The sequence below is a fragment of the Mesoplodon densirostris genome, chromosome 18, assembly GCF_025265405.1.
Source record: "Mesoplodon densirostris isolate mMesDen1 chromosome 18, mMesDen1 primary haplotype, whole genome shotgun sequence".
Taxonomy (NCBI): domain Eukaryota; kingdom Metazoa; phylum Chordata; class Mammalia; order Artiodactyla; family Ziphiidae; genus Mesoplodon; species Mesoplodon densirostris.
Window position 1 is genome coordinate 5,153,590 of NC_082678.1, and position 22,587 is coordinate 5,176,176.

Here is a 22,587-nt window from a genome sequence, read left to right on the forward strand (position 1 = left end):
GTCTTGTTTATGGTTTCCTTTGCTATGCAAAAGGTTTTAAGTTTCATTAGGTCCCATTTGTTTATTTTTGTTTTTATTTCCGTTTCTCTAGGAGGTGGGTCGAAAAGGATCTTGCTGTGATTTATGTCACAGAGTGTTCTGCCTGTGTTTTCCTCTAAGAGTTTTATAGTGTTTGGCCTTACATTTAGGTCTTAATCCATTTTGAGTTTATTTTTGTGTACGGTGTTAGGAAGTGTTCTAATTTCGTTCTTTTAACTCTTCATTGCCGTGCGGGGGCTTCTCAATGCGGTGACTTCTCTTTTTGCGGAGCATGAGCTCTAGGCGCGCAGGCTTCAGTAGTTGTGGCTCGTGGGGTCTAGAACGCAGGCTCAGTAGTTGTGGCACACGGGCTTAGTTGCTCTGCAGCATGTGGGATCTTCCGGACCAGGGCTCAAACCCATGTCCCCTGCATTGGCAGGCGGATTCTTAACCACTGCACCACCAAGGAAGTCCCCTTTTGTTCATTTTTAATAGGGTTGTTTGTCTCTTCAGTGTTGATTTTTAAGAGTTCTTTATATACAGTTGGTCCTTGAACAACACAGGTTTGAACTGCATGGGTCCACTTATATGTGGATTTTTAAAAGTACATAGTACAGTACTACATGATCCAAGGTTGATTGAATCTGTAGTTGGAAACTGGATAGGGAGGGCTGGCTGTAAAATTATACTCAGATTTTCAACTGCTCAGGGGTCGTCGGTGCCCCTACCCCTGTATTGTTCAGGGGTCAACCCTATTCTGGATACAAAGTCCCTAATCAAACATACGACTTGCAATTATTTTCCTCCAGTCTTCCACAGGTTTTTTTTTTCTTTTTTCTTCTTTTTAAAAAAATTTTCTTAATGGTGTCTTTTGAAGTGCACAATTTAAAAATTTTGGTAAAGTATAATTTATCAATTTTTTCTTTTGTCATTTGTGCTTTTGCTGTTGCATCTGAGATCTCTGCCTAACCCAAGGTAGGAAGATTTTCCTGAATAATTTCTTCTAGAAGTTTTATAGTTTTAGCTCTTACATTTAGGTCTATGGCCTATTTGAGTTAATATTTGTACATCGTATAAAGGAAGGGTCTAAATATGTCTTTTGGCATATGGATATTCAATTGTCCCAGAACCATTTATCAAAAAAGACTGTCCTTTTCCCCATTGAATTGTCTTGGCACCTTTGTCAAAAATCAATTGACCAGGGCCTCCCTGGTGGCGCAGTGGTTAAGAGTCCGCCTGCCGATGCAGGGAATACGGGTTCGTGCCCCGGTCTGGGAGGATCCCATATGCCGCGGAGCGGCTGGGCCCGTGAGCCATGGCCGCTGGGCCTGCGCATCCGGAGCCTGTGCTCCGCAACGGGAGAGGCCACAACAGTGAGAGGCCCACATACCGCAAAAAGAAAAAAAAAAAAAAAATCAATTGACCAGGGACTTCCCTGGTGGTCCCGTGGTTAAGAATCCGCCTTCCAAACCAGGGGACTTGGGTTCGATCCCTGGTCGAGGAACTAAGATCCCACATGCTGCAGGGCAACTGAGCCTGCACGCCACACCTAGAGAGAAGCCCATGCTCTGCAAGGAGGAGCATGCGTGCCGCAACTAAGACCCAACACAGCCAAAAATAAATAAATAAATAGTTGATATTAAGGGGAAAAAAAAATCAATTGACCAGAAATGTCAGAGGTTTTATTTGGACTCTTGATTCTGTTCTACTGATCTATAAATCTATTCTTGTTTCTTTTTTTATTTAAGACATTCAGATATAATTTATACACAGTAATACACATCCTCTTGAGTGTACCGTTCTGTGAGTCCTGTTGTCCATCCACCCGAGATACACGCATCTCCATTACCTCCCCATAAGCTCCTCTGCTGTCAACCCCTCCTCCTCCTCCCCGACTCCAGATCTGCTTCCTGTCCTTAGCATTTTGTCCCCTCCAGAAAGTCATATAAATGGAATCCTATAGCCCTCAGCCCTCCGGGTCTGAGTTGGCTTCCCTCTCCAGCCTATCCTTCAACATCCAGAGTGATTTTTCCAAAATATAAATCTGCCTGCTCCTCTGTGCCTCTACCTCAGCCCAGATGGACCCTGCAGGGTCTGGCCTCTGTCCATAGTTCCTGCTGGTCTGGACAGACAGGATGGATGGCTCTTAAACCAGGTTTACAGAACAACCACCCGAGGGCTTGTCAGTACCACACATTCCTGGGTCTTGGCCCCAGAAACCGAGATTCAGTAGTTGGGGAGGGGCCCAGGGATCTGTTTTTTTGTACAAGCTGAGGGAGATTTGGAGGCCGTGGTCACAGGCCAGTTTTGAGAAACAGAGCTGAGTACCAAGCCTTTCCCCACACCTTCCACACCTGCTCAGCGGCACCTGTGTGGCCTCCTCTCCTTCCTTCTCTGCCTACGCGTGCTCTGTCCCATTTAGTCAAGGGCTTTGGCACTTGCTCCATCATCATGAAAGGTGCCCCCCCCTCCACTTCCCATCCACCAATCCAAATCTCTCTGCCCCAGACAACTTCCCCTCTGCTCAGTTGTCACTTCTACAGAGAAGTCTTCCCTAACTCCCGGGTAAGCCATTCTCCCCGCATAGTTGTCTCCTGTCATTTCTTTCTTTCTTTTTTTTAAGTTAATTAATTAATTTATTTTTGGCTGCGTTGGGTCTTCGTTGCTGTGCACGGGCTTCCTCTAGTTGCGGCAAGCAGGGGCTACTCTTTGTTGCTGTGCGTGGGGTTCTCATTGCAGTGGTTTCTCTTGTTGCAGAGCACAGACTCTACATGCACAGGCTTCAGTAGTTGTGGCTCATGGGCTCAGTAGTTGTGGCTTGTGGGCTCTAGAGCACAGGCTCAGTAGTTGTGGCTTGTGGACTCTAGAGCATGGGCTCAGTAGTTGTGGCACGCAGGCTCAGTAGTTGTGGCTTGCGGGCTTAGTTGCTCTGTGGCATGTGGGATCTCCCCGGACCAGGGCTCGAACCCGTGTCTCCTGCATTGGAAGGCAGATTCTTAACGACTGCGCCACCAGGGAAGCCCTCTCCTGTCATTTCTTATTATTTGTGTGATGCTTGGATTGACACCAGTCTCCCTGATTGGGCTGCATGAAGATAAGGGTGGGGTCTGTTTTGTTGCTCACTGTATCCCCAGTGCCAAGCATGGGGTTGGCTTATACTAGGTACTTAACAAGTATTAGTTGAGTGGATGAAGGAATGATTGAATGAGTTGTCTGCTGTGTTTTGCACAAGCTGTCCAGTGGCCCGGGTGACTGTGCCCCCTCTCCCACATCTTGGCTTAGTCTGCTCGTACTGGTTTTTCCAAGGAAAACACAGTTTGGAGAAAGTTGAGCCTGGAGCCACTCCTTCTTGGTCCCCCAGGGAAGACCTCTTATCACCCCTATGAATTGTTGGTTAACCCACTGTCACCCACTTGGGCTGGGAGGCGGCTGCTGCCTTTGATCTCAGCCTTCCAGGCCCTCTCTCCACCCTTGTGTTTGCCTAGTGCTGAAGGAGAGCGCTAAGGGGAGTCCCCTGGCACCTGGCCAGAGCTTTCCCCAAATCACTCCTCCCGCTATGAGACCTTGCCTAACCCCTTCGATTTTAGAAGAGGAAGCTGGGACCCTGGACTTTGCTTAGAAGGGAAGATATATGCTGGGTGCCTCTGAAGGGCCAGGGTGCAGCCTGGGTGGCCAGACTGTGGCTGGAGGTCAAGGGGCAGGCCATGTTGCTGGACTCCCTCTGGCTGGCTTCCCTCTTTCGCAGAGTGCCCTTTGCTCCAGGGGGTACTGAGGCACTGTCTGAGCAGCAGACAGGCCCCCTAAATTGGCCAATGAACAGACCAGGTTTGGGGAGGGGCATGGGGAAGAGTGGGCGGGGCCATTTCCCCTGGTTTTCCAGGCCCCAGCCCCTCCCTCCCTGGTCTTGAGGATCCTAGATCTTCGCTCTCGAGGCTATTCGGTTCGACTGTCTCTCCCCTGGCACCTGCTAAGAAGGACAAAAACAATCCCAGCCAGCGTAGGGTGTCAGGGAGTCCCCGCCCCTCCTCCTGTGCTTCCTCCTCCCCTGCCCCTCCTCCAGGCCCCGCCCCCACCTGCCCAAGATAATTTGTTTCCTTGGGCCAGGAGCCTGGACAACAGAGCTCAGCCTGCCCCCATTTCTGCGTCCAAAGTCAGGACACCCTCCTACCACCTGTAGAGAAGAGGGAGCAGATTTGAAATCAAGTCCAGGTATCTGATGTTCCTAGACAGAGCCGGACTTCGAACGCTGTGTCCTGCTACTCCTGCTGGGGCTCCTCCAGGTAAGGGGACCGAGATCGGTCCCGGACGACAACCTGCTCCTACCCCCAGCCGCACCAGGGCCCCAGGCTGTGCCAGTCTCAGGGCCAGGAGCTGGCTGGCCGGATGCCCAGGTGGACAGGACGGGCGGCCGCCTGGCTCCCCTCCCCCTCCCCCCTCAGTGATGTCAGGCCAAGGGCGGGGACAGGAGGGGGACAGGTAATTAAGGGCTTGGAGTCTCCCTCCCTAAACCGGCGGCCCCAGCCAGGTGTACCAACACCCAGGGTCCAGGTAAGGACCAGAGCGGGCACTTCATCTCGGGGGCGGGGAGCATCGGCAGATGCGGATCAATAAGGAAAAAGATCCGACCTCCTGCCGTGTTGCTCTAGCGGCCTCGCTTTCTCTTTTTCTCCAGTCTCCCATCCCGCCCCCTCCTCACCATCCACCCCCAGTCTCTCCCTCTGCTCACTTCCCGTTCTGCCTGTTCCTTCGTCCTTCTCCGCATCTCCCCCTCCCTAACCTCCCCTACCCCGGACACACTCAGGAACCAGCTGATGGGGTCGGGGAAGCAAGATACCAGATTCTCTCCCCCTGGAGACGCGGCTTTCCCGCTGAAACGAGCCCTCCCCACATTCCCAGAAAGAGAGCTAGGAGAGGAGTCCGAATGCCGAGGGAGCTGCCCCAAGTCTCTCCCTTGTTCAGTCTGACTTGACCCCAGTTTGAGTTCCCCCAAGTCTTTATTAAAGACAGACGTCTCCGCGGGGGCAGCGGGGTACCCTCCCATTGGGAGGGCAGTAAAGGAGAGGGATTCTTTTCATTGCTAGAGCTCCGTCTCTCTGGATTGTATCCTGACCCAGGAACACGGGGTCCTGCCCTCGGGTGGGAAGGTGGGGCTGGGGCAGGCCCGGGGGGCGGGGGGTGGTCTCTTCTGGCTTCAGAAAGAAGTGGTCTCGGCAGGCTGGAGGGCTAGATGCTGGGGGATCTGCAGCCCGGGGGGTTTCTGGGGAGAGTGTGTGTGCTTGCGGGGCGGGGAGGGCTGCGTCGTCTGTCTGAATAGGCTGAGGAAAGACCCGGTCCGAGTCTGGGCCTCCCTGGCACGTTGGGAATGGAGAATGCACCTGCCCGCCATTGTCAGGCCTTGCCACCCCAGTGCCCCTCAAGAATGCCCCCTCTTGGTCTGCCTGTCCTGGACTCTGCTCTCCCCTCTCCCCCTGATATCCTGCTGGAGAGGCCCCCCGTGAAGGCTAGCAGCCTGTAATGATTAACTCCACAGACACTCCAGCATTCTTCCCAAATTAAACTTTAAAAGAGCTGCCCCCCGGACTCCCATTGGGCGTTTTTTCCTTAGTTAGGGAGTGGGCGGGGCCTCAGGGTCCGGGGCCCTCCCCCGCAGCTCCGGGTCATCTAGGGGTTTCCCGCCTCCTCACCTGGGCCTTCACCCTAAGGGCTCCCCGACGGGTAAAGCCTTTCCCTCCCCACCACTGAAACCCGATGGGGGCGGGGCGTGGGGTGCTGGGCCAGGCCGAGGCCTTCCCGCCACCTCCTGGCGCTTCCAGCCCCTCCCCCCACCCTGGGAGGTACCGAAGGTGGCCTTGTTTTCTACGGGCCTCTTATACTGGGCCCTGCCACCCTCCCTCGGGGCCAGCCAGGTGGGGCAAGATTCAGGAAGTAAACAAGGAGGCTGAAGGCCTGGAGGACGGGGAGGAGGGTGGGGCCGGAGCCGCCAGGGCAGGAGAGGCAACTGGGGAAGACGCCGCTGGGATTCGCAGTAATGAGGGGACGGATTGATTTGGGGGGTCGATTTCTTCAATATAACCTTCCCAGGGCCCCAGTTTGAAAGCTTCCGCTCTCTTGGCGATGGGGGTGGAGGCTGCCCAAGCGGGACAGCTAGGACCCCGTTCCTGCTCCCTTTGCTCTTTGGTCCCCACTGCCCCACTCCTGCCTTGCCTTAGAAGGGTCTAGAGAGCAGGGTGGAGGGATCTGAAGGCTAAACCCATCCCGAGGCAGCCTTCCTGCCCACAGAGGCCAGACTCTAGTCTGACTTAATCTACGCTCTTCCCTGATTCCTCTTCCCTCTGGGATGGGGGAAGCCCCAGTCCTCTGGGCCCCAGACCACCGCACTGTTGGTCTCTGGCTTCCTGGTGGAGGTAGCTCCTGCAGCCCCTCCGCTAGTCCTCCTCGGAACGAAGTCACCAGGGCCGTCTGCCAGAGGTTAGACACGGGTGCGAGTGGAGTGTTGACGTGCCGGTGTCTCTTGATGTTGGATGGTGGGTGTGCCTTCCCCTTCCTGGCAGGACCCCCCTGGCTTTCTCTCTCCTGGCCTTCCCCTGTCTGCCTGTCTGTGTCTGTCCTCTTGTGTGTCTTGACTTTCTACTCCTGTTCCCGAGTACACTTCTGGCCAGGACACCCTGGGGAGTGTATTAATTCGAAGGACCCGCATCCCCCAGGGGTGATGAGGATGAGCCCCATGGGCCAGCTGAGTCCTGGGTGCTAAGGGTGGGCAGCAGCAGCAGAATGAAAGTCTGGTGGGCCCCAGACAGGAGAGGGAGCGCTGCATGTTTCTCTGGGTTCCTTTGGGTGCACTAGGGGCACCCCTGAGAGGTCAGCTCCACTCCAGATGGGCTTCTGAATCCAGGCCAGGCCTTCTCTTCTCTGCCTCCTGGGTGAGGGGGCTACTGGGGCCCATTGCAGGTGCCACCTGTGCTGGAGGAGTTGGAGTTAGGCCAAGGGTGGGGAGGAGGAGAAGATGTCAGAGGAGCCTCAGCGCCGCCCCCCACATCCTCCTCCTCCCCCATCCTGTTCCCGGCCCCTCCCCCTTTCCTCCCAGGCCAGTAGGTTGGGGGCCGGAGTGGAGGGGGTGGATAGGGGCAGGGTTGTTTGTGTTGCTCCTAAGCCAGGAAGTTGTGCAGATGAGTCAAGGTTGAATGGGGAGCCCCAGGCAGTGCTGTCCTACCCGACCCTGACTCACCTGTCCCCCAGATCTCCTCATGCCCTCACTTAAGGGTTGGGGACCGGCCTCATCCTGGGGGGGGGGGTGTCAATCCCAGGTACCTTAGGCACCGAACAGCACTGGCCCAGTGTCTGGAGAGCAAGCAGGGGGCTGAACTGTGCGTCCTCCCAGGTCCTCCCAGGTCTCAGCCCAGCCAAAAGGGTCTTGGTTCCTGTGGAGGAGGGGCCTGCAATGCCTCTACCCGCTAGTGGGCACCTTTGCCCCATCTCTTCTCTCCTTACTCGTCCTGGATGCCTGTGGGTGATAAGACATGGGTAAGACCCTGGCCTTGCCTGGGGTGGCCGGGCATCTTCAGACCAGTGGGTGGATAAGACAGGTGCGTGGTAATTGGCGCAGAGGCCCCAGCACAGTGCGGAGAGGGAGCCCTTCAGTCTGAATGTGGAAAATCCAGGAAGGCTTCTCAGAGGAAGTGGCTCGGCATTGAGGCCTTAAGGAATTTAGGCAGGAGGAGGGGCCTGGGGAAGGCACACAAGGTTTGGGGGCTGCTAGGACGAGGGCCCCCAGGCTAGCTTTCTCCCTCCCACAGCAGCTGAGCCCGCCTCCTGCCCTCCTGGTTCCTGTCCTTCCGCACCTCCTCCTCCCCTTCTGTGCATCACTCGGCACGTTGCCACAACAGGCTCTGACACCAAAGTGCTGGAAAAACCTGGGGCAGAGCCCAGAGGAGTGAATGCCCCACGTTCAGACAGGGTGACACCGAGACCCTGAGCCCCAGGCCGTCTGTGCGTCATGGAGGCTGTGGCTGCTACCTGGCTTGTGGTGGGGGACCCTCACAGCTCTTGCCCTGGGCAACCTGGGCCTAAGGAAGAGCACTGGACTTGGAGCCCAAACCCCGGGTTCCACTCTCTGGCTCACCTGTGATGGGGCAACAATACTTCCTTCTCGGGAACTCAGTGTCCCCTGTGTTAAAATGGGCACAATCTACCCTTCCTCAAAGGCTCCAGGGAATGCCAGTTAGCGGGGAGCAAGGAGGTGCTGTGTAAACTCTGGGGGGCACCTTGACAGCAGGGTGAAGTCCGGAGGTCTGGGTCCTCTTGGCCCCTCTCCCCAGGACCAGGGCACAAGAGCAGCTGTGTCCTCCCCCTCTTCTCCCTCAGATGTCATGGAGTTGGGTCTGTCTCCACCTCATCTCGGCAGCTCCTCAGAAGACCTGTACCCGGCCCCTGGGACCCCTCCTGGGACTCCCCCGCCTCCCCATGTCCCTCTGTCTGGGGAGGTGAAGAGGTCCCAGCCTCTGCCCATTCCGACCAGCAAGTAAAACGGGGTGACGGCTGAGAGGGGCGGGGGGAGTGGTCGGCGCCGGGGTAACGCACAGAGGCTTGCAGTCAACTCCTCACTCCCCACTCCTTCCCCCCACACCGCCCAGGAAACTTCTTCGACAGGAGGAGCTGCGGTCAACCTCTCTACCCTCCATCCCCAACCCCTTCCCCGAGCTCTGCAGTCCTTCTTCACAGAGCCCCATTCTTGGGGGGCCCTCCAGTGCAAGGGGGCTGTTCCCTCGAGACACCGGCTGCCCCCATGTGAGTTGTCCTGGGAAAGAAAGAGAAGGCAGGGAGCGTGGGGTGCTATGGGACAGGGGTGGACACAGTGCCGCCTCGGAGGAGGTGGGGGGATTTGGTCAGGGATCCCTGAGGGTAGAGCAGACGGGGGACGGGAAAGGACCATCCGTTGCCCTTCCCCGAGTCTTCTGCCGTTCCTGGGGCACAGGTCATAAAGGTGTACAGCGAAGATGGGGCCTGCCGCTCAGTGGAGGTGGCAGCGGGCGCCACGGCTCGCTACGTGTGTGAGATGCTGGTGCAGCGATCTCATGCCCTGAGTGACGAGAACTGGGGGCTGGTGGAGGGCCACCCCCACCTAGCACTGGGTGAGTTGGGGTGCAGGGGGCTGCCTGGCCCGGGAGTCAATGCTTCACACCTTGGGCTAGGCCGGTGGCCCATCCGGGAGGCCTCGTTGGTCTCCACTGACCCCTGCTCTTTGCCCTTGACCCTAGAGCGGGTCTTGGAGGACCACGAGTCGGTGGCGGAAGTGCAGGCTGCCTGGCCCATCGGCGGAGACAGCCGCTTTCTCTTCCGGAAAAACTTTGCCAAGTACGAGCTGTTCAAGAGCACCCCAGTGAGTGTGTGTGAGGGGGGTCTGGGCACCGGACACCCTGATCCCCACCCTGGACCCTCAGTCCCTGACTCCTGGCTCCTTTCTCCCCCAGCACTCCCTGTTCCCAGAAAAGATGGTCTCCAGCTGTCTGGACGCACACACGGGCATATCCCACGAAGACCTCATCCAGGTGAGGGGACACCCCCATTTTACAGCATATCCATGACTCTGCAGGAATGCCCAGGGCTTCTTGGCCCTTAAGCCTGTGCCTTCCGTCTTTGGGGTGGAAAGCCCAGCGCAGCCCTAAGTGACTGTGGACAAGTCACTTTCTCTGCCTAAGCATCAGTTTCTTTGTTAAATGAAGACAATAAATGTATGTGGAGCACCTCCTGCCATTAAGGCAGGTCCTGGGAAGCCCTCTGTGTGTGTGTGTGTGTGTGTGTGTGTGTGTGTGTGGCCACCTCTAGGCCTCTCACCCTGCTCTCCTCTGGCCTCAGAACTTCCTGAATGCAGGCAGCTTCCCAGAGATCCAGGGCTTCCTGCAGCTACGGGGGTCAGGACGCAAGCTTTGGAAACGCTTCTTCTGCTTCCTACGCCGGTCTGGCCTCTATTACTCCACCAAGGGCACCTCCAAGGTGAGGTCTTGAGGGCGACAGCCCCAGCCCCTCAGATGCCCCATCCCTGGTCCTTCTAGGAGCTGCCCCTTCTCTGTTGGAACTCCTGGACCTTTCACCCCCTAGGCCCTGAGACCCACAGCTGCTCTTCTTTCCCTCCCAGCTTACCTGCCTCAGGAGTTAGCAGTGGGAGAGGCAGGTGAACTGAGTTCAAGTCCTGGCTCTGCTTCTATGTGCTGTGTGACTTGGGGCACTTCTGTGCTCCTCTCTGGGCCTGAATTCTCCCCAGCTGGCTTAGGGGGGCAGTGATGGGGGATAGGGTCTGCCTTTACCAAGTCTTGCTCACTTGTGCCGTGCAGGATCCGCGGCACCTGCAGTATGTAGCAGATGTGAATGAGTCCAACGTGTACGTGGTGACCCAGGGCCGCAAGCTCTACGGGATGCCCACGGACTTTGGCTTCTGTATCAAGGTGAAGAGGCTGGCCTGGTCTGGGAGAGAGCAGGAGCTGCTCAGGCACCAGGATCCTACATGGGGCTTCTAAGCTCCCTCTGGGACCCCCAGACTCCTCTCCCTGCACCCTGCCCTGCCCCACGGAGACGGGAGACGGGAGACGATCTCTGGTCCTAAAGGCAGATATAGGAGCAGCCAGTTTCCTCTCCCCGCAGCCAAACAAGCTTCGGAATGGCCACAAGGGGCTTCGCATCTTCTGCAGTGAGGATGAGCAGAGCCGCACCTGCTGGTTAGCGGCCTTCCGCCTCTTCAAGGTGAGGTCCTGGCACTGGCTTGGGGGCTGGCCCAGCCCTGGGGATCCCTGGCGTGAGGGAGGAGTTATAGCTCTGCCCTCAGGAAGGCTCCAGAGTGAGGGGGCATCACAGCCTTGCTCTCTCAGCATCCTTGGTCCAAGGCTGGAGTCTCAGCTCTGGCTTCAGGAAAGCCCCTTATCCAGGGGCAGAGATGTAGCCCTGCTCTCGGGGAGCTCTGGTCTGGGTAGGGGGTGTGCCGCCGCCCAGCTCCCAGCACCGGCTTGACCTCCGGCCTTCTTTCTCTCTCCACCTCCCAGTATGGGGTGCAGCTGTATAAGAATTATCAGCAGACACTGTGCCGCCACCTGCGCCCACCCTGTGTGGGTTCCCCGCCCTTGGTGAGTGTGCCCAGGGGTGTTAGTGTGGGGAGACGGGGGAGGCACCCAGGCCCCGTGCCGGGGATACTTGGGTCCTGCTTTGACCCGTCCCCCCATCCTGTCCAATCTGCAGAGGAGTGTCTCAGACAACACCCTGGTGGCCATGGACTTCTCTGGCCACGCCGGGCGTGTCATCGAGAACCCCCGGGAAGCTCTGAGTGCCGCCCTGGAGGAGGCCCAGGCCTGGAGGGTTTGTACTGGGGACCTACTCTCCACATGGGTACCCATGGAGTGGGAAGAGGAAAGCGAGGGGAGAGGGGAGGCCCCCGGCTGCGGAAAGAGGCTCTGTATTCTCCAGGGGCTGGTAATACCCCAGCCACGCCCTGAGCCCCCGTGTCCCCCACTTGCTCCACAGAAGAAGACGAACCACCGTCTCAGCCTGCCCACCCCGAGCTCGGGCACGAGCCTCAGTGCAGGTGGGTGAGGGCCCGCCGTCCCCAGGGGTGGGGGCTGCCGAGGCTTCTCTGCGCATTCCTCACGGGGGGGCGGTTAGAATGAGGGTCCCCGCCCTGGAGTGACCGCCCCTCTGCCTCCCCTCACCCCAGCCATCCACCGCACCCAACCCTGGTTCCACGGACGCATTTCCCGCGAGGAGAGCCAGCGGCTCATCGGGCAGCAGGGCCTGGTAGACGGGTAAGGGGCAGGGCTGGGCAGGGCAGCAGCGCCGGGCACAAGAGACACCTGGGTCAGGGGGGCAGCCGTGTGTCCTCGGCTACTATTGCCCTGTCTCCCGGCAGCGTGTTCCTCGTGCGAGAGAGTCAGCGGAACCCGCAGGGCTTTGTCCTCTCGCTGTGCCACGTGCAGAAAGTCAAACATTACCTCATCCTGCCGGTGAGTAGTCCCAGGTTCCTGCTGCAGTGGAGATGCAGGACTCCCAGCAACCTGTCCTCCCCGCCAGGCCCCCTCCCCGCCCTGGCCCCCGGTGGGCCGGGGGTCTCCCACTCTTTCCTTCCTCCTGCTCAAGCTGTGGGGACCTCAGCCCTGGCCCAGGAGGGAGCTCATTCGGCCCCGGGCCCCTCCCTGACCTCCCACCCCCTATGGCCACACCCCAGAGCGAGGAGGAGGGGCGCCTGTACTTCAGCATGGACGAGGGCCAGACCCGCTTCACCGACCTGCTGCAGCTTGTGGAGTTCCACCAGCTGAACCGCGGCATCCTGCCCTGCTTGCTGCGCCACTGTTGCACCCGCGTGGCCCTCTGACCACCACACAGGCACTCAGCCCACTCTGCGCTGCCCACCCACCTCCGCTCCTAGGGTGCACTCGGAGGGGGCAGAAAGTGGGGCCAGGGTCATCGTGAATGGCTGGGGGCTCCCCCACTCCGGTTTCCTCCTCGGCTCCTGGCCTCCCTCAGGCCGAAAGTGCTCCCCGCCCGGTCCACCCTTAACTTCTCCTTAAGGGAAGGCACTTGGGTGGGCATCTCCCCTTCCTGGCGCTGCTCTGGGGCAAGGCATTATGGGAGAAATGGGGGCAGCCCAGGTGGTCTTTACACTCCACACTTTGTACAGACTGAGAGGCCAGTTGACCTCTGTTTTATACTAGTGACAATAAAGATTATTTTTTGGTACTCACAGGGGTGAGTTCTGTCTGGCAAGGCACGGTCAGGTGGAGAAGAGAGGAGAGGTGGGCACCAGTCAAGGCCTTGAGAATGTGTCGGATGGTTGGAGGCCACATGCTGGCCAAGCCTGGATGTGTCTTGAGGTCCTCTTTTGGTCATCGGAGAGTTTCCGGTGCCCAGCATGGAGCCTGGCCCATAGTGGGTGCCCAAGGATTGCTTGTTAAATGAATGAATGGACAGGGGACTGTCATCCAGGTGAGGTTTCCTGACAGGACCTAAAACTATAGAGGTCATTCTAACAGGGCCTGGTAGCTGGAGATGAGTCAGACAGCATCCGTGTCCTTGGCAAGTCCTGGGGCTACCTGACGAGATAAGGGGTCCTGAGAAACGCATGATCTACCACCACCAAGTCACACGATGGCTCTGTTACCTTAGCTCCAACAGGTCCCTGTGACGCACCCCCCACCCCCCGCCCCGTCAACCCTCTCCCTCCTCCCCAACCCCAGGTCTGCTGCCTGTTCTTACAGTTGGTTCTACGCCCTGCAGAAAGTCCTATAAATGGAATCCCACAGCACTCAGCCCTCTGCGTCTGGCTTCCCTCTCCAGTCTGTCCGTCAACATCCAGAGTGATCTTTCCAGTATATCACTCTTCCTGCTCCCCCATGCCTCCACTTCAGCCCAGATAGACCCTGCAGGGTCTGGCCTCTGCCCACTGCCCATACCAGCCCGTGTTTTTGTCTAAGAGTTTTATAGTTTCGGCTCTTACATGATGGGGGAGCTTTATAAGAAAGGTATCAGACTGCTAACACCTGAACTGCTGCTCAATCTTCAGATCACAAAGAGATAGACCCTCCCTCCGCACGTGTGAATCAACGGGGCATTATTGTTGCCAAGAAATCAAGCTCCCTGAATCCAATGACTAGTTTATCGGAAATAAAAGGAAAAGAGGAACACATGAAATGACACATGGGGATACAATTACCAAAATCCAGATTGGGAAACTACAGAACAGATAACCCAGTTTCTTCTTCAACAACAAAAAATTACAAGAAGAGAAAAGATGGGGACTCTCTAGGTTTCAAGAAATTTAGACATCTATCAAGCAGATGTAATGTGTTGACCTATTTGATTCAAATCCAAACTAGAGAACTGTAAGAAGCATTTATGAGCAATTGGGGGAAATTTGAACTCTGATGAGATATTTGATAATATTAAGGAATTATGGTTAACTTTTTAAGGGGTGATAGTGGTATTGTGGGTTTTTTTTTTTAAGTCTATACGTTCAAGAGATTCATTCTGAAGTATTTATGGTTGAAATGATGTCTCAGCTTTGTTTTTAAAATAACCCAGAGGTTAGGGGAGAGAGTATGAGTATAGTCATAGGTTGACCATGAGTTGACATTGAAGCTGGGTAATGGGTACATGCGATTCATTAAATTATTCTTTAATTTTGTATAAGCTTGAAAATCTAGAATAATTTTTAAAAATTTAATGTAGGATCTCTCCCCAAATCTTTGAGATTCGTTGGCCCCGAGGTGGTGGGGTCCCATTTTGTAGGTGAGGAAACTTGACTCCTCCTTAAGGAGAACTGCCCCAAATCAGTTAGTGGGAGAGCCAGGCCTGGGCTGTTCCCCTGCCCCTGCCTGGCTGACTCCCAGGTGGAATTCCCAAGTGTCCTGTAGGGGGTCCTCCCCTGGAGAGCCCCCTCCCTCATCTGCAGCCCTCTGGCTGATGGGAGGTGTTGTCCTGAGGTGGCCTTGAGAAGGACCAACCTCTACAGCCAGCCCTTGGGCCAGGCTTGGCAGCTCCAGCAGCCACTCGTGACCGAAGCATCTCCAACCCTGGCTAATCCCAGGCTGGGGAGCCAAGCCTGTCAGACAGAGGTGGGCAGAAAGGCCTCATCGATCCTCAGCCTGGAACCTTCCGGGGTTTACCCTGAAGAACTTACTGCAGCCCAGGTGTGAAAGGGGTGCAGATTTTGTTTCTTTTTAGCAGGATTTAAGGAAGCGGGGACCAGTGCAACTTGCTGCCTGCCACCTGCCACAGTTCCCAGAACCATCTTATCAGTGGCTGCCCCTCGGGCTCGAGCTGGCTGGTACTGGCTGTGTGCTGGCCATGGATGCCCAGGGCCACTTCCGAAGCATGGGTGCAAGGGGTCCAGGCTGGGGTGAGAGTAAAGGGGTTAAAATGAGTCACCTCTTAAGCATGTCCAGGTGTTTAGGCTGCATAAAAACAGGACACAGGACTTCCCTGGTGGCGCAGTGGTTAAAAATCCGCCTGCCAATGCAGGGGACACAGATTCGATCCCTGGTCTGGGAAGATCCTACATGCCACGAAGCAACTAAGTCCATGTGCCACAACTACTGAGCCTGCGCTCTAGAGCCCACGAGCCACAACTACTGAAGCCCACGCGCCTAGAGTCCGTGCTCCGCAACAAGAGAAGCCTCCGCAATGAGAAGCCCGCGCACCTCAATGAAGAGTAGCCCCCATTCACCGCAACTAGACAAAGCCCGGTGCATCAATGAAGACCCAGCACAGCCAAAAAATAACTAAATAAATGTTAAAAAAAAAAAAAACTCTATTTAAAAAACAAACAAACAAAAAACAGGACAGTGTCCCCTCACAGCCTAAGACACAGGGCAGGAGACAAAGCCCTTCTGTGTCAATCAGCTAATTGGAGTATGTGAGACAGAGATCATTCCCATTTTATAAATGGGAAACTGAGGTTCAAAGAGAGTCCCCCCGAGGTCATAGATACAGTTAGGGACAGAGGTCAGACTCAGCCCATCTTGCGAGTGGTGAACACAGTCCTCCCTTGCCCTGTCCCTTTTTCTCTGCCCCCTTCCGTCTCAGTGCCACTGTGAGGGACCTGGACTGCTGGGGGCCTTTAGAGGTAGCAGCTGGCTCAGCCCTGAGCTGGATACTGGAAATCGGCAGCTGGACATCCTTGGTGAGTGGCTGAGATTGCTGGCTTCCTGGAGGAGAGGCGGCAGTTGAGAGTGTGGGAGACAAGGGCCCCTCAGCTCACAGAGAGACCAGGGCAAGATTCCCCAGCTCTGGGGATGCAGCATGACCCACAGAGGCCAGACAGCAGAAGGGTCTGCCAAGGAGAGCTGCAGTGCTGGATAGCGGAGGCCTGTGGTGATGAGGAAATCTGGGCTGGCGGGAGGAGGCGGGGCAGGTAGAGGAAGTAGAGGCTAGTGCGTCAGATAATGTCTTTTCAACATTAAGTTATTGGGTTTGATTATCTTAAAAAATGTGCTTGTTAAAGAACATTTCAGAAACCGGAAAAAGACTTTGGGAAAGAAAAGGAAATTCCCCATATCTCCCCCTGCTGAGGAGGACGCAAGCATTGAGAGAGGGTGATGCAGGGCCACATGCAGGGAGCTGGCCCTAAAAGGCCTGTAGTACGTCATAGACACTGGCTCCTGGGGCTAGTGTGGCTGCTGTGAGCCTGGCGCCAAGGTGCAGAGCTGTCCTTGGCAGCCACTGGGCCTGTAGGAGGGTGTGGCCACAGGGTTGGCCTCCCTGCCTGCTCAGGTATGGAGGGCAGGGAGGGCTGGTGCCAACTTTCTGGACTCTGGGAAAAGGTGGGCATGATTCTAGAGGAGCCCATCTCTCCTAGGATGTCCTGGGAGGGTCATCCAGACAGACAAAACTCTGGCCAGTTCATTCTCTCCCTGCTCCCCAGACATCCTGGTGAAATCTATGCAGCCTCCAAGTTCATGAGTGGAGGACCTCCTGGTGCAGGCCTGAGGGTTCCACCTCAGGTCAGTGATCCTGCCTGGCTCCTTCCTCTTTGCTCCAGTGCCAGGCACACCGAGGAGGGAGGGAGGGAGGAAAGGAGAGAGGCAGGGGAGCCCAAGGACGCTCAGAAAGATCCTTTCTTCTGAACTGTCTACATGAGCACTTTTCAAGTGTTCCAGCAGGGGTTTGGGGGCAGGTTGGGGAGCTTTGCACTGCCTTTATATCTGGGTGTTCGGCTTCATGGTGTATTTGGAAAAAAAAAAAAAAAGGCTTCCACTACTGAACCACCTATCTGGTCCAGCAGGCAGAAAAGAGAAGCCAGAGAGGTCAGGGGTTGGTCCAACTTGCACAGAGGTCGGGGCGTGGTGGGGTTCTGTAGCAGAACCTCAGCTTTGGGGCTTGGGCGTGAGGTGTGCAGTAGTCTCTTCAGACAGAGCTTTCAGCTGGGGTAGGGAGTTTGGAGAGGAGGCAAAAGAGAGACTCGGATCTTGGGGAAGTTTGATGTTGCAGACTGGCATCAAGAACCACAGGGGAGGGGCTTCCCTGGTGGCGCAGTGGTTGAGAGTCTGCCTGCCAATACAGGGGACACGGGTTCGTGCCCCGGTCCGGGAAGACCCCACATGCCGCGGAGTGACTGGGCCCGTGAGCCATAACTGCTAAGCCTGCCTGTCCGGAGCCTGTGCTCCGCAACGGGAGAGGCCACAACAGTGAGAGGCCCGCGTACCGCAAAAAAAAAAAAAAAAGAACCACAGGGGAGTGGGTGATCCTGGGGGCTGAGGCTGGTGCTCAGGGGTCCCTCATGATCTCCATACAGGAAGGGGTGTTGGGAAGTGGTACCATTTGGGCTGAGAAGGGTTGTGCTGGACCAGGCCCTAATGAGGCCTGAAATTCAACCTCATGTGGGTTGAGCTACGATGGCTTCTAGCATCCTCTTGCAGGGCCGCGTCTACCCCAAGGAAGCGGCAGGTTTTTCTTTCCCGGGCACCTGGAGGGCTGTTTAGCCGGAGCTGTGTTTTCATTGTAAGCAGTTTGTTTTTACTCGGATTGGGTTTATCTTGATGTGGTTCTGGGGAGACTGAGGGAGAGTGGGAAGCCAATGCCCCTCTGTGAGGGCCACCACGTGGATCCCTCTAAGGTCTCTGTAGTGGCGCTGGGCCCTGTGACCTTGGAGTGTGAGGGGTAGCTGTACGCGGGGACAGAACGGGCCACCTGTACCCCCACAGACCCGCAGCCGATGGACGTGTCCCTCTGCATCTACCTGCCCAACACGCGCCCTGAGTTAGATCCAAGACAGGGTAGAAGTGCACTTTCCTACCAGACGTTCCAGGGTATCTCCTTTCTCCCCTCTCCTCTTACATCCATCAGTCCGATACAGGTTCCCACCTTTTGGTTCCCTTCTCCCAAGCTGAGCCATCCGTCCCAGACATCTAAGGGATGAGCTGGGGGTGGGAAGGGGCGGCTGGGTGAGTAGGAGTGAGGATGCAGCCGGGGACCCATCGCACAGTCGCTCTGGCTCCGCAACACGTGCGCAAGCTGATCTGCACCCTCGGCAAGCCCCTCCTTCCTCCTCACCCCCCCCCCCCCCGAACAACCCGGTCTGCACGTGGTCGCCGGCGCCGACGGGCTCGAGCTGTCGCGGAGCTGCGGGCACCTGTCTGGACAGAGCCCCCTCCGCCTCTGAGGCTGAAAGGCCCGCTGGCTTCGCCAGGGGGGTGCGCTTGGCGGGGGGCCGGTGCCTGAGTTTCAGCTGACCCGGCCCCGCCGAAGCCGCCGAAGATGCGCCGTCGATCCCCGGGCCAGCGGGAGTAGGCTCGCGCGGCGCCACAGCAACGAGCCCATCCGTCGCGGGGCAAGGGGATTAGTTTGCTCTTCATTGCGAGTCGGTGGGCTGGGTGAAGGCCTCTAGAGACCAGGCGGGTGGAGGGAGGTCTGAGCGCCGCATCCAAGCACCGCGGGGCCTCCGGGGGCGAAGGCCAGGGAGGACCTCGCGGCCTCGGCCGTCCAGCTCCCTGGGACCCTCTCCCCCGCCTCCCGACCGCCCCGAGCCGGCTCAGCCGCGCGGCTGCAGTGACACCCAGTGGCGGTGGCGGGAAGTGCAAGCGCCTCTCCCTCGGCTCCCGTTGTTAAGGTCCGCGCCTCTCGAGGTTCCCACTCGTGGTTACGAGCGGGCACCCCCAGGGGAGAAGGCCTCGCTTTGCAGACTGCCCGGCGGGGCACTTCCCCTTCCCCTCCCCCAGTTTCCTCCCCTGCAGTCGCCCGAGCGCTGGGAGATCCTGCAAGGCTTCAGTGCCCGGAAGGGCGGAGCGGGGCGCAGCGGCGGCGCTGGGCTGTGACCCTGAGCAGTTTCACTTCTGGATCCTGCTCGGGGTGTGAAGGGAGAGTACCTGGGCTGGGGGAGGAGGGGAGACACACGGCTCGCCGAGGTCCAGCGCTCAGGACCCCGAGTAAAGGATGGGTTTTTACTCCTGGGGTGTCACGCGACCCACGCCTTCCTCCATTTTCCATCCCCCCTCCCCGCCCCATGGGTTCCACTCCGCAGTCCCCGGAGCTACCTCTCCTCCCCAGCAGCAGCCGCCTCCGCGGGGGCTGCCGACCCCCGGAGAGGCCCCGAGCGGCGTGGGCGGCAGGAGGAGCGAGCTGTGAAGCCGCAGGCAGGGGGTTAGGCTGCGGGCGGCTGAGACGCCGAGCTGTTTCTCAGAAGTGCCGCTGCCCCTCCCCTCACACCCCCCTCAACTCCCACCTCGCACCGCACTCCTTCCCCCTCCACCCGGCCTTCTCTTTCCTCTCCCAGGCACCCCCAACCCGGGAATCTGGCGTCTGAGTCCACGAAGAGCTAAGAGGGCGTCCTGACAGAGGACAGGGGCCCGGGGTTCAGACCCAACCTCACTGCCCATATTCAGAGTCTCCCACCATTCCACTGTCCGTCCCTGTCCCCAGTCCCCACCCCCAGCTTGTGGGCCGGGATTGGAATTTTATAGAACGGTTTTCTCCGACCACTTGGGAAAATCATAGGCCGCCATCACCCTGGCTCCAGCGCCCCACCTCCCGCCCAAAGAGGGAAGGAAGAGGGGCAGAACCTTCTTTCTCTCCTATTCTTGTTTCTGGATGATGGGAAAGGTCTGGCTGGAGCAGTGGGGTTGAGGCCAGGCTGTCTCTGGTGGAAAGAACTTCCGAAATCCCTGATGACTCCAGGGAAAAAAATCAAGGCGCAGAGAGGGAAAGCAAAGTGCCCAGGGTCACCCGGAGAGTGGCAGGGCTGGGACTGGCACCCGGGAGTCCAAGTACTCAGCTGGAGTCTGCACAAGGCCAGCATTTGCTTTACGGAGACTACAGAGCTTTACTGGATTCACCGACTCTGCCTGTTTTCCCCCAATGCACAGACAGACAGACAGACAGATACACATACACACACACACACACACACACAGCCAGGAGTCTAGGGGAGGGCAGGTAAGGTCTGTGAGTGAGAGGAAGGTGGAGGTGCTGAGAATGTGATTCCAGTGGGGGTAGCGCAGGGACTGAGCCAACGGAAGGATGAGCCTGGGGGAGGAGGCGGCCTCTGCCCCCCTAGTTCCCATCCACCCCCGGGGCTGTGGTTTATTTGACTAGGCAGTTCTTCTGGGCCAGGGGGCCTGGGGGGCTGGGGGTTGAGGGGAAAGGCGAGGTGATGGGAAAAGGCTGCTCTGGGGCCTCCTGCGCCCCCAGTCCTGGGGAAGGGGGGCAACTTACATCACCCGCAGCCCCTCTAACCCCCATGCTTTCCACTGCAGGCTCTTTCCTTGGTAATGTTCCTGTTATTCTGGGGGAAGCTCTGGTATTTGGGGGGGGAGGGAGGCAGCTGCCTACTTCACAGGTCAAGACAGAGTTAAAAACAAAACCGCAGCAAATTCAACACCCCGTGTCCTTCAGGGACTTTCCATGACACCTTCCTTCCCCCCTCTCCCCCAAGCCAGGGAGTACCTCCCCAGAGGGCCTCCCCACCCCAGGTGCAGTGGCTTTTGGCTTTTATGCAAACAACTGTCTGACAGGGAATGCTCTGCAGCCTGACCTTGTGTCTGTCCTGGCTTCAGGACCTCCTCTACAAGTCCTCAGCGGTCCTGGCCTTCCCAGAACTACCCCCCCACCCCCACCCATCGCAGCCACTCTTCCTCAGACTCTGGATTCTAGGGGATGGGAGGGAGGGAAGGGAGCTGGGTCTTGTCCCCCTGGCTGCCCTCGGGTGGAAGTTGCCTGCAGGTGGAGGTTTGCACCTCAGCCTGGGTGAATGGCCTGCTTGTGTTGAGGGATGGGGGAGGGGGAGGGGGAGGGTGCAGGTGTAGGGAGGCCTCCAACGCCAGCCCCCCACCCCCACCCCCAAAGCATCAACTTAGTTGCCAAGAGATAGTGAAGGAAGCTATCGTCAAGCTGGAAGGAAGTCCATTCAGCCCCAATCCCAGACCCCCAGCCAGCTGCCGGGCTCTCTCCTCAGCAGAGGAGTCTCCCTGCTTCCCTCTTTTCTGAGCTGCTTCTGCTTTGGGAAGGGAGTGAGGATGGGGAAGGCCACAGACCACCCTCTCCAAGGCTGAAAATCAGCTCCTGAGGGGCTATTTTTGAATGTATTTAATGCTCCAGTACACAGGCAGGCTGCAAAGCCATTCCTCTCTCCCTGGCCTTAGTGCTGAGACTGGAAAACCTGCTGGAGAGTCTCAGGGCGGTCTAGTGGTGCTGAAGGGAGGATGATGGTGCTGAAGACAGAGCCAGTGAAAGCTGCCACCGACCTGGCCCCGCGTTTGCTAGCCCCTAACTTCAGGAACGTCTTCCTCCTGCCTCTTCCACAGAGGAGGGGAGAGGTAAGGTGTTCTGGATGAGGCTAAGCAGAAGGCCAGACCACGCCTCAGACTCTTTTCCGACCTCTTCTGAGAGAGAGCAGAGGATATCAAGACAGGAAGAGAGCCACGTGATCCCTATGCCTTTCTCCTAGGAGTTTCCCCCAGAGCCTGAGGCTTGGGCCTCCAAGTACCTACAGACTACATTTCAATGTGGCCGAGTTCAACTGCAAGTTGAGTTTCCCAGCGTGGATGTTTCTGAGACCCCAGAGATGGAAAAATCAGGATTTGCCTATCTTTTAGGAAGGATCCCTGCTGGGAGGGAGGGCGGGCTGGCGTCTTGGAACTGGGAGACACCGTGCCAAATTGGTGGAGCTTGTCACGTCCAGGCCCCGAACTCCTCAGATCCCCTTAGTGAGCTAAGGGCTAGTGGAACCAGAACCCCACCATGGGGACATGGGGGCCAGCAGCAGGATACCAACGGCAGGTTCAGCAAGGCATCAGGCAAGATGTTTTATTTCAGTGATAATTCTGTTTATCTAGGTATCTGAACTTTAAGAAAGAGCCAGAGGGGCTAAATTAAGAAAATATTCCTAGGGGCAGAATTAATTCCATTTTCTGACAGCAGCAACGACAAATGATAAGCATGCACAATGACTAATTTTAAACACACCAGTATTTTTTTTTTATTTTTCAGTGTAAAAATCAAACATAATACAGAAACTTTGAAAACTATCAGCAGGGTTGTTTGTGATGCGGGAACGCATTCATTACGGTTCTGGCGAGGTTAGCATTGCTATATTTCAGAAGCTGATTCTTTACACAGTCTTTACAGAGGAGTAGGACACTACAGGGCTCCAAGGGGTCAGACTCCAGGTAAAATCCGAGAGGAGTCAAGAGAGAAGGTCACTGCTGGGCAGGGAGGGCATTTCTGAGAAACCCAGATGAGCGTGCTGTGAGCACAGGCTGTGTCAAAACCACTCGGCAAGTTCTCTCTCCCTCACTCCCGGTGGGAAGGCCACCCTGAGCCCCAAACCATGTTCCCTTCTCTGCCCCGCCCCCACCCCATCATTCTGCAGACAAGGGTCATCCACAGACCACACGTGTGGTGGCTTTGGTAACCAGAAATTTAAAATAAACTATGTTTTTTCCAGTAGCCAAAATGATCCCTCACCAAAGCTCACAGACTGAGAACTTGAGCATGCAAAACCACAGTCTGGGTGAAGGGATGTCTGCTTTTCAAATGACCTGCTAATTCTTTGCAACCCACAGTAATTTGGTTTCTGTGAACCCACAGAAGCAGGCCCACCGA

At 56.9% G+C, this 22,587-nt stretch overlaps 1 protein-coding gene across 2 annotated transcripts; it reads left to right on the forward strand.

The window, feature by feature from the left end:
• Positions 1 to 4,234: 4,234 nt before the first annotated feature.
• GRB7 (growth factor receptor bound protein 7) lies at positions 4,235 to 12,666 on the forward strand. Of its 2 annotated transcripts, XM_060081019.1 has the most exons (15): positions 4,243 to 4,298; positions 8,380 to 8,536; positions 8,649 to 8,802; positions 8,990 to 9,146; positions 9,273 to 9,394; positions 9,486 to 9,563; positions 9,871 to 10,008; positions 10,347 to 10,457; positions 10,654 to 10,752; positions 11,049 to 11,129; positions 11,242 to 11,358; positions 11,524 to 11,584; positions 11,714 to 11,801; positions 11,906 to 11,999; positions 12,221 to 12,666. In XM_060081019.1, the coding sequence occupies exons 2-15, from the start codon at positions 8,385 to 8,387 to the stop codon at positions 12,365 to 12,367; spliced, it is 1,599 nt and encodes a 532-aa protein (XP_059937002.1). In that variant the 5' UTR covers positions 4,243 to 4,298; positions 8,380 to 8,384; the 3' UTR covers positions 12,368 to 12,666. The 2 variants fall into 2 exon arrangements, with proteins under 2 accessions (XP_059937001.1, XP_059937002.1); XM_060081018.1 differs by having other exon boundaries at positions 4,235 to 4,298; positions 11,242 to 11,584.
• Positions 12,667 to 22,587: the final 9,921 nt, after the last annotated feature.

Coding starts and splice junctions, on each gene's coding strand:
- GRB7 (XM_060081018.1), top strand. CDS start 4,235: ATGTTCCTAGACAGAGCCGGACTTCGAACGCTGTGTCCTGCTACTCCT. Junction 9,147..9,272: donor CCACCCCCACCTAGCACTGG/GTGAGTTGGGGT, acceptor CCTTGACCCTAG/AGCGGGTCTTGGAGGACCAC. Junction 9,395..9,485: donor AGCTGTTCAAGAGCACCCCA/GTGAGTGTGTGT, acceptor TTTCTCCCCCAG/CACTCCCTGTTCCCAGAAAA.